General features: G+C 29.6%; 1 protein-coding gene and 1 long non-coding RNA gene across 4 annotated transcripts; one reads left to right on the forward strand and one right to left on the reverse strand.

Moving 5' to 3' along the window:
* Positions 1-17: 17 nt before the first annotated feature.
* LOC113376626 (probable transaldolase) lies at positions 18-2919 on the reverse strand. 2 transcript variants are annotated; one of them, XM_026616618.1, is made up of 9 exons: positions 2737-2919; positions 2526-2605; positions 2340-2463; positions 2169-2276; positions 918-1049; positions 733-858; positions 532-668; positions 374-465; positions 18-266 (listed from the first exon to the last, which is right to left on the reverse strand). In XM_026616618.1, exons 2-9 carry the CDS (start codon positions 2590-2592, stop codon positions 87-89), a joined length of 966 nt encoding a protein of 321 aa, XP_026472403.1. In that variant the 5' UTR covers positions 2593-2605; positions 2737-2919; the 3' UTR covers positions 18-86. The 2 variants fall into 2 exon arrangements, with proteins under 2 accessions (XP_026472403.1, XP_026472402.1); XM_026616617.1 differs by lacking the exon at positions 2737-2919 and having other exon boundaries at positions 2526-2640.
* An 8283-nt stretch (positions 2920-11202) lies between these two features.
* On the forward strand, positions 11203-12903 carry LOC113378205. 2 transcript variants are annotated; one of them, XR_003367157.1, is made up of 3 exons: positions 11203-11405; positions 11477-11702; positions 12819-12903. It is a non-coding gene; the product is annotated as an uncharacterized LOC113378205 (long non-coding RNA). The 2 variants fall into 2 exon arrangements; XR_003367156.1 differs by having other exon boundaries at positions 11203-11366; positions 11445-11702.
* Positions 12904-15364: the final 2461 nt, after the last annotated feature.

Genomic DNA, 15364 nt, shown 5'->3' on the forward strand with positions numbered 1-15364 from the left:
TTATGAAACAAAAAAAATTATTGTATTGTTAACATTTATTTTAAAGAAATATACAAAAATGAGTTATACAAAATTACAAAAATATTTCAATTAAAGTATGTTTTAAGCAGATCTTCTAACTTTCGTTGGTCAACAGCAAACTTCCGGATGCCTTCAGAAAGCTTGTCAGTTGCCATAGTATCCTCGTTAAGCATCCATCTGAATGTGCTTTCGTCCATTTTAATTTTTTCTAATTGAGATGCTTTAGCAGATTCTAGACTTAACATCTGAAAAATATTCAATGTTTAAATATTTGCTAATTGACAGTATTGATCACAATGTAGTACATTTAATCAATTATAATATATTTTTTTATTGACCAAAGTCCTAATACCTTCGGCAAATTCTCAGTTGAAATTTCTAATTCACCCAACAACTTTGGACTAATTGTTAACAAGTCACATCCAGCAAGGGCTTTAATTTCACCTGAACAGGAAAAAAAACAGTTTGAGTAGTTGAACAGTTTCTGTTACATAAAATTAAATTGCATACCAGTGTTGCGGAAAGATGCTCCCATAACAACTGTTTTGAAACCAAATTTTTTATAATAGTTGTAGATTTTAGTGACTGAGATAACTCCTGGATCTTCATTTGGAGCAAAAGTCTTTTTATCAGTGTTTGCTACATACCTATAATTATTCTTAGAAAATTATTTGATAATTTTTTTATATAACTCAGCTTTTAAATAAATACCAGTCCAAAATTCTTCCCACAAATGGCGAAATCAAAGTAACTCCAGCTTCTGCACAAGCTACAGCTTGACAAAACGAAAACAATAAAGTAAGATTGCAATGGACACCATGCTCTTCTTCCAATACCCTGTATAATAAAAACAGTGTAAGAAATATTTTCTAAAATTTCTGTGCAAAATTACATACTTTGCAGCTTGTATTCCTTCCCAAGTTGAAGCAAGCTTGATGAGAACTCTATCTTTGGAAATTCCATGATCTTCATACAATTGAATTAGTTTCAAAGCCTTCGCAATACTAGCATCTTTGTTGAATGATAATCTACATATACAAATATAGTTTTAGTCTGTAGAAGTCTCCAGTAAGGGCATCAAGTATTTCATATGAATATATGGTATATTTGTTATTAACTTTCCTTTGCCTCCAAGATATTTGATAAATATTTCAAAATTGTTTGCATTCTATTTGTAAAGCACATTCAATGATGCGGCTATACATTCAGCCTTTTCGTGCCAATGACTTTACATATTTTTAATGTACACCTAAGTCTGTTTTTACACGGAGATTGGTTCCAGAAGAAGCCGTGTAAAAAAAAAAACGTGTAAAAAAAGACATTGATCTTATACAAAAATGGGTGATTTGTTCCTAATCTCTAAAACCTATTAAAATTGGTGAAAAACAAGAATTTTCAAGAACAAGAATTAAATTAATGCTATTCACATTTGCTTTAAAGCACCAGTAAAAATTGTTTGTACGCGCTAAAGGAGAATTCACTTAAATCTTTAAGCCAGTGTTCGCAAACTATCGATACTATCGATGGTTTCAGACTTTTTTCTTTCATAAATACTTTTTTGTGATATCAATATACTTCGCAAAAATTTAATTTGACAAAAAAAATTTAAGTACATAAAATTTCAAATCGTGCTAAATGGAATAAAATCGTGTAAAAAAATTAAAAATATTCAATTCTCAATCCGTGTTATATCAAAACCGTGTACAAAAAGACCATGTAAAAACAGACTTAGGTGTAGTTTGTATGAATGTTTTTCAATCATAAATTTTTGTACAATTTTGGATACTTAATTTTTTGGACAACATACCATCAAACGAATTCCATACAAAATCTTTTCACAATATAATTAAAAGTCAGTCAAAAAATATAATGCCAAAAATACGTAAAAAGAGGATTAAATACAAGTTTGATAAATATATTATGAATTGTTACTTTGTGTAAACATACTTAAATAAGTAGGAAACAAAAGTAGGAAACTTCACAATACGAAAGACTCTTCAAACTATGTAGTTAGTATTCTATGTAAAATTTGAACTTATTTTTATTTACTTTGGCATCATTAAATTATAACTTCTAATAAAAATAAGATGGATTTAATTAAAAATGTTATCATAGAATAATTTAACTGAAGGTTACATGAAGGTTACCTAGCATCTACTTCTGTCGAGACCCTTCCAGGTATGATTTTCAATATCTCACAACCGAATAAAACACACAGCATATCTGCAGTTTCTTCCAATTGATTTTGTAAACTTCTGAAATTGATGAGAACAGATGAATCTTAAATCAATGACCTTGACTAAATTATTCCAACGTACCCTCCAACTTTCTTTCCATATTTTATAGCCTTATCAACAAGTGGTTTATATTGTTCCATAGTAGCCGCTGACAAAATTAAAGAAGGATTTGTGGTTGCATCAGTCGGCTTATATTTTTTCATTGCTTAAATAGAAATATTACATTTAATTGAAATAATTCATTAAGCAATTTAAAAGTTAGGTTACCTTCGAAATCGCCGGTATCAGCAACGACTGTTGTAAAAGTTTTCAGTTTTTCCAAACAGTTGGACATTTTCGTTTTTTTACTTTGAGGTTCCCCAGACATGTTGAAAAGTGTTTGAAAATAAAATACAGTAAATTACGATGAATAACGTACGAGAAACAACTTGCTCATTGAGCTTCACCGCTACGTATGACAAAGTTATTATATACTTACGTAATATTTAGACAAATTCAAATCCGAAACACGAAGGAAGTAGTATAATCGAAAGTTATGATCTTTTTGATCTATATACAATGATGAACCGTCGTCAACTGTTGTCAATCGGCTGACCGCGTCCGACCGATGATTTCTACACAAATATAATCTACATTGGAAAAAAAGACAATTGGATCAAGGTTTGGCAACTTTCAAATGCATCCAATAGAAAGAATATGCTCGAATACAATAACTTCGAGGCAGGTGTGTATTAAGGCTTATTTGTAATTAATAAATTGTTAAATAATTTATTTTAGATGTTATTAATATTAGGTTGTCAAATATCTCCCTTCCGCTTTTTTGCTCTTGGTTTATAATACAAAAAGGCGGAAGGGGGATATTTGACAACCTTATATATTCCATATTTATTAACTTCCCGTAGGGTAGTTATAGTAATAGGATGAAAATCGAAAATGAAAATTTTTTCATATCTTCACGTTTTAGAGCTTTCTGAACATTTTGGCTCAGAACTTAAGAAAAAATGAATATGTGTGTGTGTTTTTTGTATGTCCACATTTTTTCGTCCACGTTTTCGGGCGCACGGATCAACCGATTTGAATTCAACTGAGTTCAAAAAACATTCGATTCCTATTGATATAGAGTTAAGGAGATACGAAGCAAAGAGTGCAGAAAATAGAAATCGAGTTTTTGATCTAAAAACATTCAATTTGTAATGATTGGGAGAAGAGCTCTTATAAATATTACGGATTTTGGCTTAGTGGGAGGTGATTAGTTTTTGGCAAAAGAAGGTCCAGTCATTTCGAAGATACAGAGCTAAATGTACAAAAAATGGCAATTTTTAAGAGAAGTAAGCGTTCGATTTGAATGATTTAAAGATTCAAAAAACTTTCTGCTTGCTTTAACGAAATAAATGCTTATGGAAAAAAAATTGTTTCAATTTTTTTTTCATTTTTATTTTTATATCTAAAATAATTCAGATTTTAATTTTAATTCTGGCTGAAGTTCTCCAGTTTATGATGTTAGATGGACTAGTGAAATAATTGCATTAAAAGGTTAATAATAATTATTATTATTAAGATGAAATTTATATTTAGTTACAGTAATCTCGCAATAAAATCGGAAATAGAAATTTCTATATATCTTCACGTTTCAAAGGTTTTTAAACATTTTGGCATACCTTAGAAAAAATTGATGTGTGTGTGCGCGCGCGGATACAAATTTTTATCGACGGTTTCGGGAACACGGTTCAACCGATTTGAATAAATCAAAAAACAATGGATTCGTATTAATGAGAGGCGTGCTGATTAGTTTTTATAGCAATGGCAGGCCCAGCCGTTCGAAGATACGCGGCAAAAAGGTCCAAAATTGGTCCTCTCTGCAATTCAGTTTTTAAGAGAACGAAGAGTCCGATTTGAACGATTGAAATTGATTTGAACACAAGGAAGAACTGAAATTTTTGGGAGGACAGGTCCAGCGGTTTCGGGGATTCAATAAAAAAAAGTAAACTAGTGGAGTATATCATCGTACCTGAAGGCAAATTGCTGGAACTTTCCGTACAGTAACGAAATGATCGAGGAATAATAAATGTTTTCAAATAGATTTTTATAAATAATTGTAAAATTGTCTAATATTTATAAGAACTATATAAACTTTATTCATTTTCTTTCTATCTCTCCTCGCAGATATTTGAAAATTTTGTATAAGCTCAATAGTATTTTTTATAATTATACACAAAATCCAGAATCCAAAAAGAATCTGAAAAACTTGAAACGTAATCAATAAGTCGAAGGATCAAGAAAGACTTGGATTGGATTATACCATGTTTACTTATCTATGATACCATGTTTTCTATAGAAAACTTCCAGTTTTCAAAATATAGACAAACTAATGGGGTTTATTGTTTTTATAATATGTCATTGTATATAACATTGAAACAACACATCCTTATACACTTAAAATATTAATATTTTTTATTCTCTAGAAATTGTTTAGAATATACCTTACTTAGCAAAATAACGTTTGCCGGGTCAGCTAGTATATAATATATATATATATATATATATATATATATATATATGTAATCATCAAGAGAGGCTCCATAATCAAGAATAAAATTATTTCATTATGGAAAAAACATCTCAATTCAAAATTGAGATTACAACCGGTAATCTAAAACCTGTATGTGATATAGTAACAAGTTCGCAAAAAAGTTGTCTGTAACGGAGACATATGTTTTCCAATTTATTTTTTACCATTGAACACGAATTTTAACTCAAAATTGAAAGTCAAACTGCAAAAAACGACAAAATCACCTAGTAATTTATTTGAATGTTAATTAAAATCTTATACTTTTTGTTGATTCCTGGCTGTTCTTTTACCTCAAATGGTCTGGGCAACGGATTTCTCAGTGCCTTTTCACCACTATTTTTTACTCATTTTCATTGTTTAATAAACATCATGATTGCTCTTTTTTGTGTGCACGATTGATAACTACTAACTATGCATAATTGGAGCACTAGTATGGCGGTTATATTAACGAACAGGTTTTTATCCATTTCTTATTCTTTAACGAATTCTCCTTTTCCTATGAAGTATTTGAAAAATCCGACAAGTTTGTCATTGCGTGAAAAGCATTTTTGTGGTTGAACTAAAATTAACTATAGTATAGTATAATTTAAGTAAAAATATTCTAATTCCTTTTATGTTAATATAGACCATTATTTTTCTATAACATTTATAAAACCTATAATTATCTTGTCATAATTTTAACAGAATAAAATCTATCTTTTTTAAATAATAATAATAATAATAATAATAATAAACATGTACTCGCTGTGCTCACTTACAAGAGCTTACAGAATCTGAATCATATTTAAAAGAAGAGTATGATCATTATTATATTGTCTAGGAGTATGACCCGAATTAAAGATCCCGAGCAGGGCCTTTTCACTTAGAACAAAATCCTCGTTCAGAAGGAATACTTAGGGGTCCATTTGTAGTCGCAGATTTGGCGCTAGTGAGCCGATAAAAAAGTATTTTCAAATGTTTTATGTTGGTTACTAAGAAACGTCAGTGTTATTTTTGCATAAGTTTACAAAATGGCGATTTTTCCTCGTTTGTGTTTGTCCTTTGACAATATGAATAGAACAGCTTCAAACTCCTATGGAGGAAAACTTTAACTATGGAGGAAAACTACATTACTACGTAGTGCATTGACATATTAGTCTAAAAATAATACACTTTAAGGAAAGAGATCAGTTCTGGGAAATTGTGGAAGAAATCAAATATACGCTTCTACAAGAAAGACATAATACACAAATAGAAAGCTGTTCCAGCTGTTTAAAATTGGATTACCACTTCACGCGGATCTGAATATACTTGGGCAGGGCCGGATTTAGAAATTTGGCGCCCAGGGGCACTGACAAAAATGCCGCCCCATCCCTGAAATTTTACGAATTTTCGAACTTTTTTTTAAAGCAATCGCGCTGCTTCAGCTGCGTGGGACAAAATATAGAAGCGCGTAAGCGCCGCGTCGCAGTCTAATTGATAAACAATGTTACAGAACTTATATAAATGTAAACAAAATTTATACTTGTTATTATAATATCTTTAAAATATTTTAATTATTTAATATGTTAAAATAATTTAATGTGCATATGTCTTATGAACACTTCTGTCCGCCAAATGTTTCTTTTTCTAATTTTTTTATTAGATCATCGAAACCGCTAATCCTGCCCCCCACAAATTTAAGCAGTTATTTATTCTGTAAATTTTTTCGAATGTTATTGGACGCTTTTTTCTCAAAAACTGAATTATCATTTTTGGCATTTTGACCCGTATCTTCAAAACAGTTGGACCTGCCTTGGCCACTAACTAATCAGCACGTCTCCTTATCAATAGGAATTGAATCACAAATCGGTTGATCCGTGTTCTCGAAATCGACTTGAATAATTAAAAAATATTAGATTTGTATTGATGGGGAGACGTGCTGATTAGCTTTTGGTACAGGCAATTACGAAAAATGGTAATTGAGTTTCGATACTTTTTCTCTGAAACAGCTACGCAGCGCGATTGCTTTGCAAAGAGTTCATAGTTTTCGAAAAATTTCGAAATACAAAAAATGTGTTTTAGCCGTTTTTTTTTTCATTTTTCAATAAAATTTAAAGCTCTTTATAAAATGTAATTTTCAGTACGGGATGTTTCAGTAACTTGTCTTAAGGCACAATGCCATGAGTCAATAGTTTTTTTTTCGACGCTATAAGCTTAGAAGTGCACAAATACGTATATTTTAAGAGGGCTGGAGAACTGAAGAACATATTTTTCTTAAACTTTCAGCTTGTTTACGGATCTTTATATTAGCCAACCTGCCAAATTTGATAACTTATTAACCAATTTGATAATTTACGTTCGGAGAGGGAGGCAAGGCAAAATAATAATTTTTAGTTAACGTTTATTTCAACCCAAATTTTGCATTGCAATCGTATTATGTTTTGTTAATTAGATTTCTTTAAATAAAAAATGTTGTTAAAAAAGTTGATTATGTCGTATAGAATTTTTTTCTCACTATCCAAATTTTGCCGCCCCCGAAAATTTGCCGCCCTGGGCAGTAGCCCCGATTGCCCCTACTGTAAATCCAGCACTGTACTTGGGAAAAAGTGAATTGCTTAAAAATGTCAAATTTTGCACGGGATGATTATTAGTTAATGAGAGTTAAGAATGACAGACGATGTAATGAACTAACACTATAATGCATTATTCACTAAATTTCACTGAATATTTATATTAATAAGTAGAAAAAAGTGTAGAAGTTATTCCAGTAGATTAGATGTGATATCTATTATATATAAACCGGTGTATTGCAGTGTATTTGTTGATTTATATTTTGATTTGATTGTATATTTATTATAATATAATATTATCTAGTATATTGTTGTTATTATTGTATCATTACAAAACATAATAGGATTGTAATACCGAATTTAGTTTCAAATACCCGTGTATTAAAATTTATTAATTTTCATTTTAAATTTTGCGCCATTAATTTGAGTGCCAAAAGCAGCGCCACCACGTCGAGCGGAGGACCCTTTAAGTATTCCTTCTGAACGTAAAAATCGGGCGAGAGAAGCGTCTATATGAATACGGGGTATTCTAATATTGTCTAGGATCCCGAGTTTGATCCCCGCTGCGAGCAGCGAATGTTCAATGTGTTGATGTTAAGGAAGGTGCGTCCACACCTAACGAGCGAACACGAACGAACATGTCGAACAGGAAAATACAAAGAAGAACGAACAGGAACACGAACGAACGCAAAAAATTCCAAATAAATGCCTCAAAGCATTGAGGGCTTGAATCTTTTTGTTCGAGGATGTACCGTGAAACGTCAGATTTATTATTTAAAGTGGCGGGAAAGAGCAAAATTATTTAAAGTCATCAAATTTACAAAATTTGTCAATAACAGCAATATCTTATAATAAACACAACATAAATTAATACATTAATGCACATTTTAACATAAAAAAAGAAAAATGTTTGTCAACATTCGTGGTAGCGTCCACACTGCACATACGAGTTCAAACATGAACGAACAATTCCCTTTGATGTACCGACAAGTTGCGGAACATTGCTCGCCATGTTTGTTTATGTTCGTTCGTGATCGTTGTGGCGTCCACACTATGCTGTTGCCGTTCGTTCTGGTACGTTCATTTATGTTCGTTCATAATCGTTCGTTAGGTGTGGACGGCACCTTTACGATGTTGAAGCAGTAGTGATATCGGCATTCACTTGACTGATTTGTCGATTTGAATTTGCGCTTTGTGTTATTTTAAATTTGGCGCCGATGGTGGCACTGCCGTCGACTAGAACTCGAGCGCGGCAACACGGAACCACACGGAACTGTCTCTTTTGCCTTGGTGCGTCTACGGCGTCTACTTATGTTTACTTATCTATGTCTACGACTATCGAATCTCGTACGCTGTGGTGCGCTGTGGGCTGTTTGCACGACTTATGTTTATTTATCTATGGCGCTATGCGCGGCTTTTTATCATTCGATATACGATCATAGATAAGTAAACATAATTGCATACAAATGCAACCCAACATAACATAATGCATTCGATTATGCTTACTTTTTTGTGTTTTTGTGCTATGTGTTGATAACAGTTTAATTAGTGAATTTATGTGTGATTATTGACATATTTTACATATGATCAACAATATTTTACAAAACCTAATTTACATATGTTTAACATTTAATTATGTTTATCATTAATGTTAATTTAGTTAATTGTCTGTTAATAGTTCTAGTGTGTTCAATGTGAAAATTGCTGTGTTGTCTAGTGTAGTGTTCATGTACGTGCGTCCGAAAATGTGGACGAAAATATGCGAACATACAAAACACACACATCCAGTTTTCCTGAGGTATGCCAAAATACTGTTAATAGTCTAACTAATATTTTGTTAAATATTCCATATATATATATATATATATATATATATATATATATATATATATATATATATATATATATATATATGATCACTATTTCATTACAGGTTCTGTTCTTGCTATCTACCAAACAATTAAGCATGTAAATGGGCTGCATTGTAGCAGTTAAAAGTTTATTAATGCAAAATGAATAAAAATTGCTGCATTGATATCGATCTTGCAATTAAGTATAATTTGGATAATACTTTAGATATGTTAACTGCTATCCACCGAGCACTGTTAAGATTTGTGCAGGCATTTCAAAAGGCAACTTTCAATTGACGATGTTCGAAGAAGATTTTTATGTCATTAAAATTAATTTGAAGCTAATTTCTAAACATACATGTATACATAATAAAATTATAGGAACAACTCATAACTTAACTAGTTGAAAGTGACGATAGGTGTAATAAATGACTTAATCAATCTAAATTGGGGTTTACATAATTAGATAAAATTTTCAACTGTTCATTTTAAAAATCAATTTTTTGCTTTCAATTAAGTCAACAAATATTGATTTCCAATTAATATCTCTCAAACACATTTGTAATATCTGTGATTATATTAATTATAGCACACAGATATGTGCTTGTATGTCCTAAAGCTGTAACATATTAAAAATTTTAATTAATCTATAAAATTCAATCAACTTTCGTAAAGCTGTTTAGTGCATGTACTTTATCGCAATGTTAAATTTCATGAAAAACATTGAAACATTTTTTTTAAAAAAACTTAATAAATTATTTTGTGAAATAAAGCATCTGCTCTAAGATAATACTGTCACGATTATGTAATTCATGTTTATAGTATTAATGATTTAAATGACTGGTAACATTTTTTGTAGACTGTTTTTTTTATTGATATTATTTCAAACTTGACTAATATTTATTTTTTTGTTTATATATATATATATATATATATGTGTGTGTGTGTGTGTATATATATATATATATTATATATATATATATATATATATATATATATATACATATATACATTATTTTCATATCTCAGACAGACAGAGGTGCCTGGTATGAAAGATTATGAAAACAGTATTCATATTTTATACGTACATTTTATTTGACTATTTCATTAATATAATATCTATTATAATTAAAATATCTTTATATAACTCTTCAGTCTTCTTTGTCTTCAATTTCCTCATATTTCTTTATTTTTCTTTTAAATTTATTGTCATCGTTGGTCATCTAGATATTAAGCTTAATATAATTTGGCAATTCATTATATTTTTTACTAGCGCTCCATATAACATTTCTTCTCAATTTCTTCATTCTTTTTTGTTCAATATGAGAATTGTTGTGTTGTGTCTAGTGTAGTGTTCATGTATATCTTGTTTGTGTTTATGTTGTACTTGTTTTAATTCTGTTATATTTCATTTTGTGTATTAATTTGCATTTCTATATTTTTATTATGTTCTTTAGTGAAAGACTGTTCATTTACTTTTTTTTTTGTTAATTCCAAAGCCATTTCTAATTGACTTATCACATCACAAAAGTGACTTTTGACATAAATTTTGAATATCATATTTTTTCAAACATTGAATTTTTTAGATTAAACTACTTGCCGTAGGGCCGTAACATTTTAGTATGTTCTTTAGGGCCATGATATCTATGAAAATAAAAAATTTCATTGAAAAAAAAATTTAACAGTTAATTACGAAGAAATTTTTGGCTGAAACGTAAACAGCCGATCGTACCTGTTATATCTTCAACTGTTTTTGTTCAAATATTTTTGGGCACTTTATATAATTTTTTCGAAATATTATCACACTTCAGAGATAGCACAATATTACTTAACAATTGAAGTTTGATCTGCTAATCTAAGCTAAGCAAAGTGTTTTTATTATTGTATGATCTGCTTGATATTTTTTTATATGAATATTGGTGGATAAAAAATGAATTTGCTTTGAATGTTATAACCGACATTAATCTCATTTATAGATATAACATTAGTAAGAAATTAAATTTTAGATGTATCTTTAAATAGGTTTGGGTCTACCCTACCTCTCTAGTGGATGACTGCCCCACCCATGGATAACCGGCTTCTGATGAGAGGATGCTCTTACACTTTAGTTGTACAGGCTTTGTACCTTTGTGGAGTCAATCATTAAGATTTGGGACAGGTGTTATGCCCTAAAAAAAAAAACACAAAATGTTACATGGTAAGAGGCAGGGTTTAGTAAGATATCTCATTTTTCTAGGTACTAAAAATTCATGTAATGTTGGTATGCAGGAGGAGGGGAGGTAATTTCAGAATACCTCCTTGTATCACAAAGAGGGAAGGAGAGAACCAAAAACCTATAAAAATTGATCACGAGATTAATGGACGGCCCCTAACATGCAAGTAGTGAAAGTATCCTTTTGTTGGGACTCAAACTGCCTCACGTCTACGTACAGGACCCATGTGACGTTCCTGAGTCGACCACTCTAATTGCATTGCCATTGGATTACTTGAAGACGTATGTTATTTTAATTATGTTTGTATTGTATCAATTTTGAAATTTAATCAACTGAAAGTCTCTTTTATATATCTATTATTCATAAATTTCCTTTCTATTTTAATTCATACCCTATAAATTTTTTAAAAATAGTTGTAAATCTTTTTTTTTTTTTAATTTTGGAGGAAAGTCGATTTTTTGACACACGTGCGTGTGTCGTGTGCTTCCATGCGTGCGTATGCAAAATTTAAATGAATCGCTTTAAAAATTGCAAAATTTTCAAAAAAAATTGAAAGTTTCAAAAACAAGTTTTTTTTATTCAATTTTATTTTAAGAAAAAAAATGTTCTTTTCAAAAAATTAATGAGTCATCTCATATGGACTAACCACTTCGGTACGGCGCCTACTGCACATGAAATGTCACTCACAGCCGGCATGCATCGTTCGTATGCTGCCTTGTTTATAGACATATAAAAGGGACTTATATTTTAATAAGTTTTATTCACTGATACAATGGAATGCAATACAAATGCGATTAAAATAATGTGCTTTAAGTAATCCAATGGTCGAATGGTTAGAGGGGCGGTCTCGCAAACATCACTCTGCCGACATGAATCAGCTCGTGCCTAAGGAGAGATAACTTTTTTACTACCAAAAAAGAACTTTTTTTTTAATTTTCAAAAAAAATTTTTTTTTATTCCATTTTTTCAAACATTTTGTTTAGTAAATTTTTTTCGAATTTTTTTCTAACATACAAGCAGCAAGACGCACGCACGCGTACTCAAGATGTTTGAATTGCTATGCAAGAGTTAGATTCACCAGTTTTTTATATAACTTCTCTATAAAAGCTTCCGTGTAATCCTTTAACATGGTAATGATGCAAACAATAAAAAAATAGTAACTAAAATATTAAAGTAAGTTGAAAAAAGTAATTTTACAAGATAAATTAAACTAGTGGTGTATGGCATCGTGCCTTAAGAAGGCGCGTGTGGGCTCGGGTGCATTTTCAAACTGCAAAAACTTTCTTCAAAAATTCCAAAATTGCAAAAAGTTTGTTTTTGCAAAACTTTTAAACAATTCAATATATATTCTATATTTTTTATAGTAATTCTTTTTTATTTTTCATGTAACAACCCAGCGTCTTGAAGAATTAGCGGCTTGCTGTTTTATCCTAAGCCTGAACAGGCAATAATAGACACAATAATATAATAATAAGAATACACTATAAGAATATTGTAAATAAAAATATAAAAAAGAAGTTTAAAAAAGCAATTATATAAGAGATAAAATAAATTTAGTTATTACAACTCTGTTAACGCCTCATTCCCAACCCTGGTCTAATTATTATATTTTATTACCTTCATACAGGATGGCAATAATAAATCCTCATCCCTTATTATATAATTTAGAACCATTAAATAATCCCTCTCATTGTCAAGCATCCTAAATATATCAGCATACCATTAATCCATGTTTCTAAGAATATTAATCACCTGTCCCTAACTATATCATCCTGCAATCAATATATTTCTAAGAAACTCGGATTACTTGTACCCAGTTTTAATTCTACATATCATGCAATCACTGACCAATACCTGATTGGTTGATAAATGTAACAGCTACTGATTGGATCCAAAATTGTAAGGGAATGTCGTTAATTCCACAAAATGGACCAATCAGAAAAATCATATAAAATTGTAAAATCTTTATAATTTAGTATCAACAAAAATATCATCTAGTTAACATCAGTCTTAAATGAACATTCAAATCAATAACATCTAACATCTATAAGTCTTAATATTTCAAATACACAATAATTAAACAGTTATTCATCATCTTTTATTAATATTATCTTTATTCGGTCTGATATAGCCACCATCTAAGTATATCTGGTCCTTCGACAGTGTGCAAGTGGTTTAATAGAGTTCGGCAGCATCTCGGTAGATCATGAACTTCTATACACTTTTAATCTATCTTAACAACATACCTTTGGCCATTCAAACCGAATGGTCAAATTTTAGTAAACAAACTCCGATGATAAATTCTTCTGACCTTCTCTATACAGTAAAAAGGACCAGATGACAAATTTTTGAAACAGACAAGATAAAAAGCAATTAATAATTAAACTATTTATTATATAGGTTTCGACACTTTGTGTGTGCCATTTTTCAGCAAGTGCAAACAATAAGTACAAACAAATTATTCAAAGTTTTTAAAATTATAAAATTATTAGTAATAAGTTATAATATTGAATTTTGAACCGAGAAAACCTAACAAATTTAAAGATATTGTTCTAAAAAAAAATCAAGTCTTTGAATAAAATAAATATATTGTATATATATTGTATAGATTTATTATATATAGACTTGTTTAACCTTATTGCTGAAAGTTTACTACATGTGCGACAGATGTCGCATCCATAATTTATTCATATGCATTTTTCAATAGCACATTCTATTTTTAGTTTTATAGGAAATTATATTTCTATACTTTAATATATATTATTATTTTGATATATTTATGAAATATTGTTATATTTCACTTACAAAACAATGTTGTTTTTATTATTATATAATATGAAAATATACAACATATATAACACAATATTGTAATTTCAACTTATTTGATAAATGAAATTAAATAAAATACCAGTTCCCAATGATGACGTGGTATATGAAATAATTCAACTTAAGTAGTCCAAATAAAGAAGATAAACCTGATTAATTTGAATAAATGAAATGAGGACAAAATATACGCGTATAAAATATATTTTCATCAAAATAACAAACATGTTGTTAAAAAATATAAAACAAAAAAATTAAGATTTCGTAATTCATTAGTAAGCATTTTTCAATAGCACATACTCTAAAATATAAAATGCATGTGCCTTTTGCGGGTATTAATTGTTCGGTCCCCAAATTATTTTCCAAAAAACTTTTTTCAATAATATTTTCTACCAAAATTTTTTGGGCCAAAATTTTTTTGACCAAAATTTTTTGAGCCAAAAATTTTTTTGACCAAATTTTTTTGTGACCAAAATTTTTTTGACCAAAAATTTTTTTTTCCGAAAATTTTTTGGGCCAAAATTTTTTTGAATAAATTTTTTTTGACCAAAAATTTTTTTGACCAAAATTTTTTGGGCCAAAATTTTTTTGACCAAAAATTTTTTTGACTAAAAATTTTTTTGGGCCAAATTTTTTTTTACCAAAAATTTTTTTGACCAAAATTCATTTAACCAAAAATTTTTTTGACCAAAATTTTTTGGACCAAAATTTTTTTTTCCGAATATTGGTCATTATCGGTCTAATATTGGTCAATATCGATCCAATAGTGGTCAATATCGGTCCAATATTGGTCAATACCGGTCTAATATTGGTCAATATCGGACCAAATTTTTTTTGACCAAAATTTTTTTGACCACAATTTTTTTGACCAAAATTTTTTTGACCAAAATTTTTAGGACCAAAATTTTTTTCTCAAATTCTTTTTTTTGAATATTGGTCAATATCGGTCCTATGTTGGTCAATATCGGTCCAATATTGGTCAATATCGGTCCAATATTGGTCAATATCGGTCTAATATTGGTCATTATCGGTCCAATATTGGTCAATATCGGTCCAATATTGGTCAATATCGGTCTAATATAAAAAAAATTTTTTCCGAAAATTTTTTTCCGAAAATTTT

This window comes from Ctenocephalides felis, unplaced genomic scaffold (assembly GCF_003426905.1).
Source record: "Ctenocephalides felis isolate EL2017-DRISC unplaced genomic scaffold, ASM342690v1 CF-g0.4_SCAFFOLD_01886, whole genome shotgun sequence".
NCBI lineage: Eukaryota > Metazoa > Arthropoda > Insecta > Siphonaptera > Pulicidae > Ctenocephalides > Ctenocephalides felis.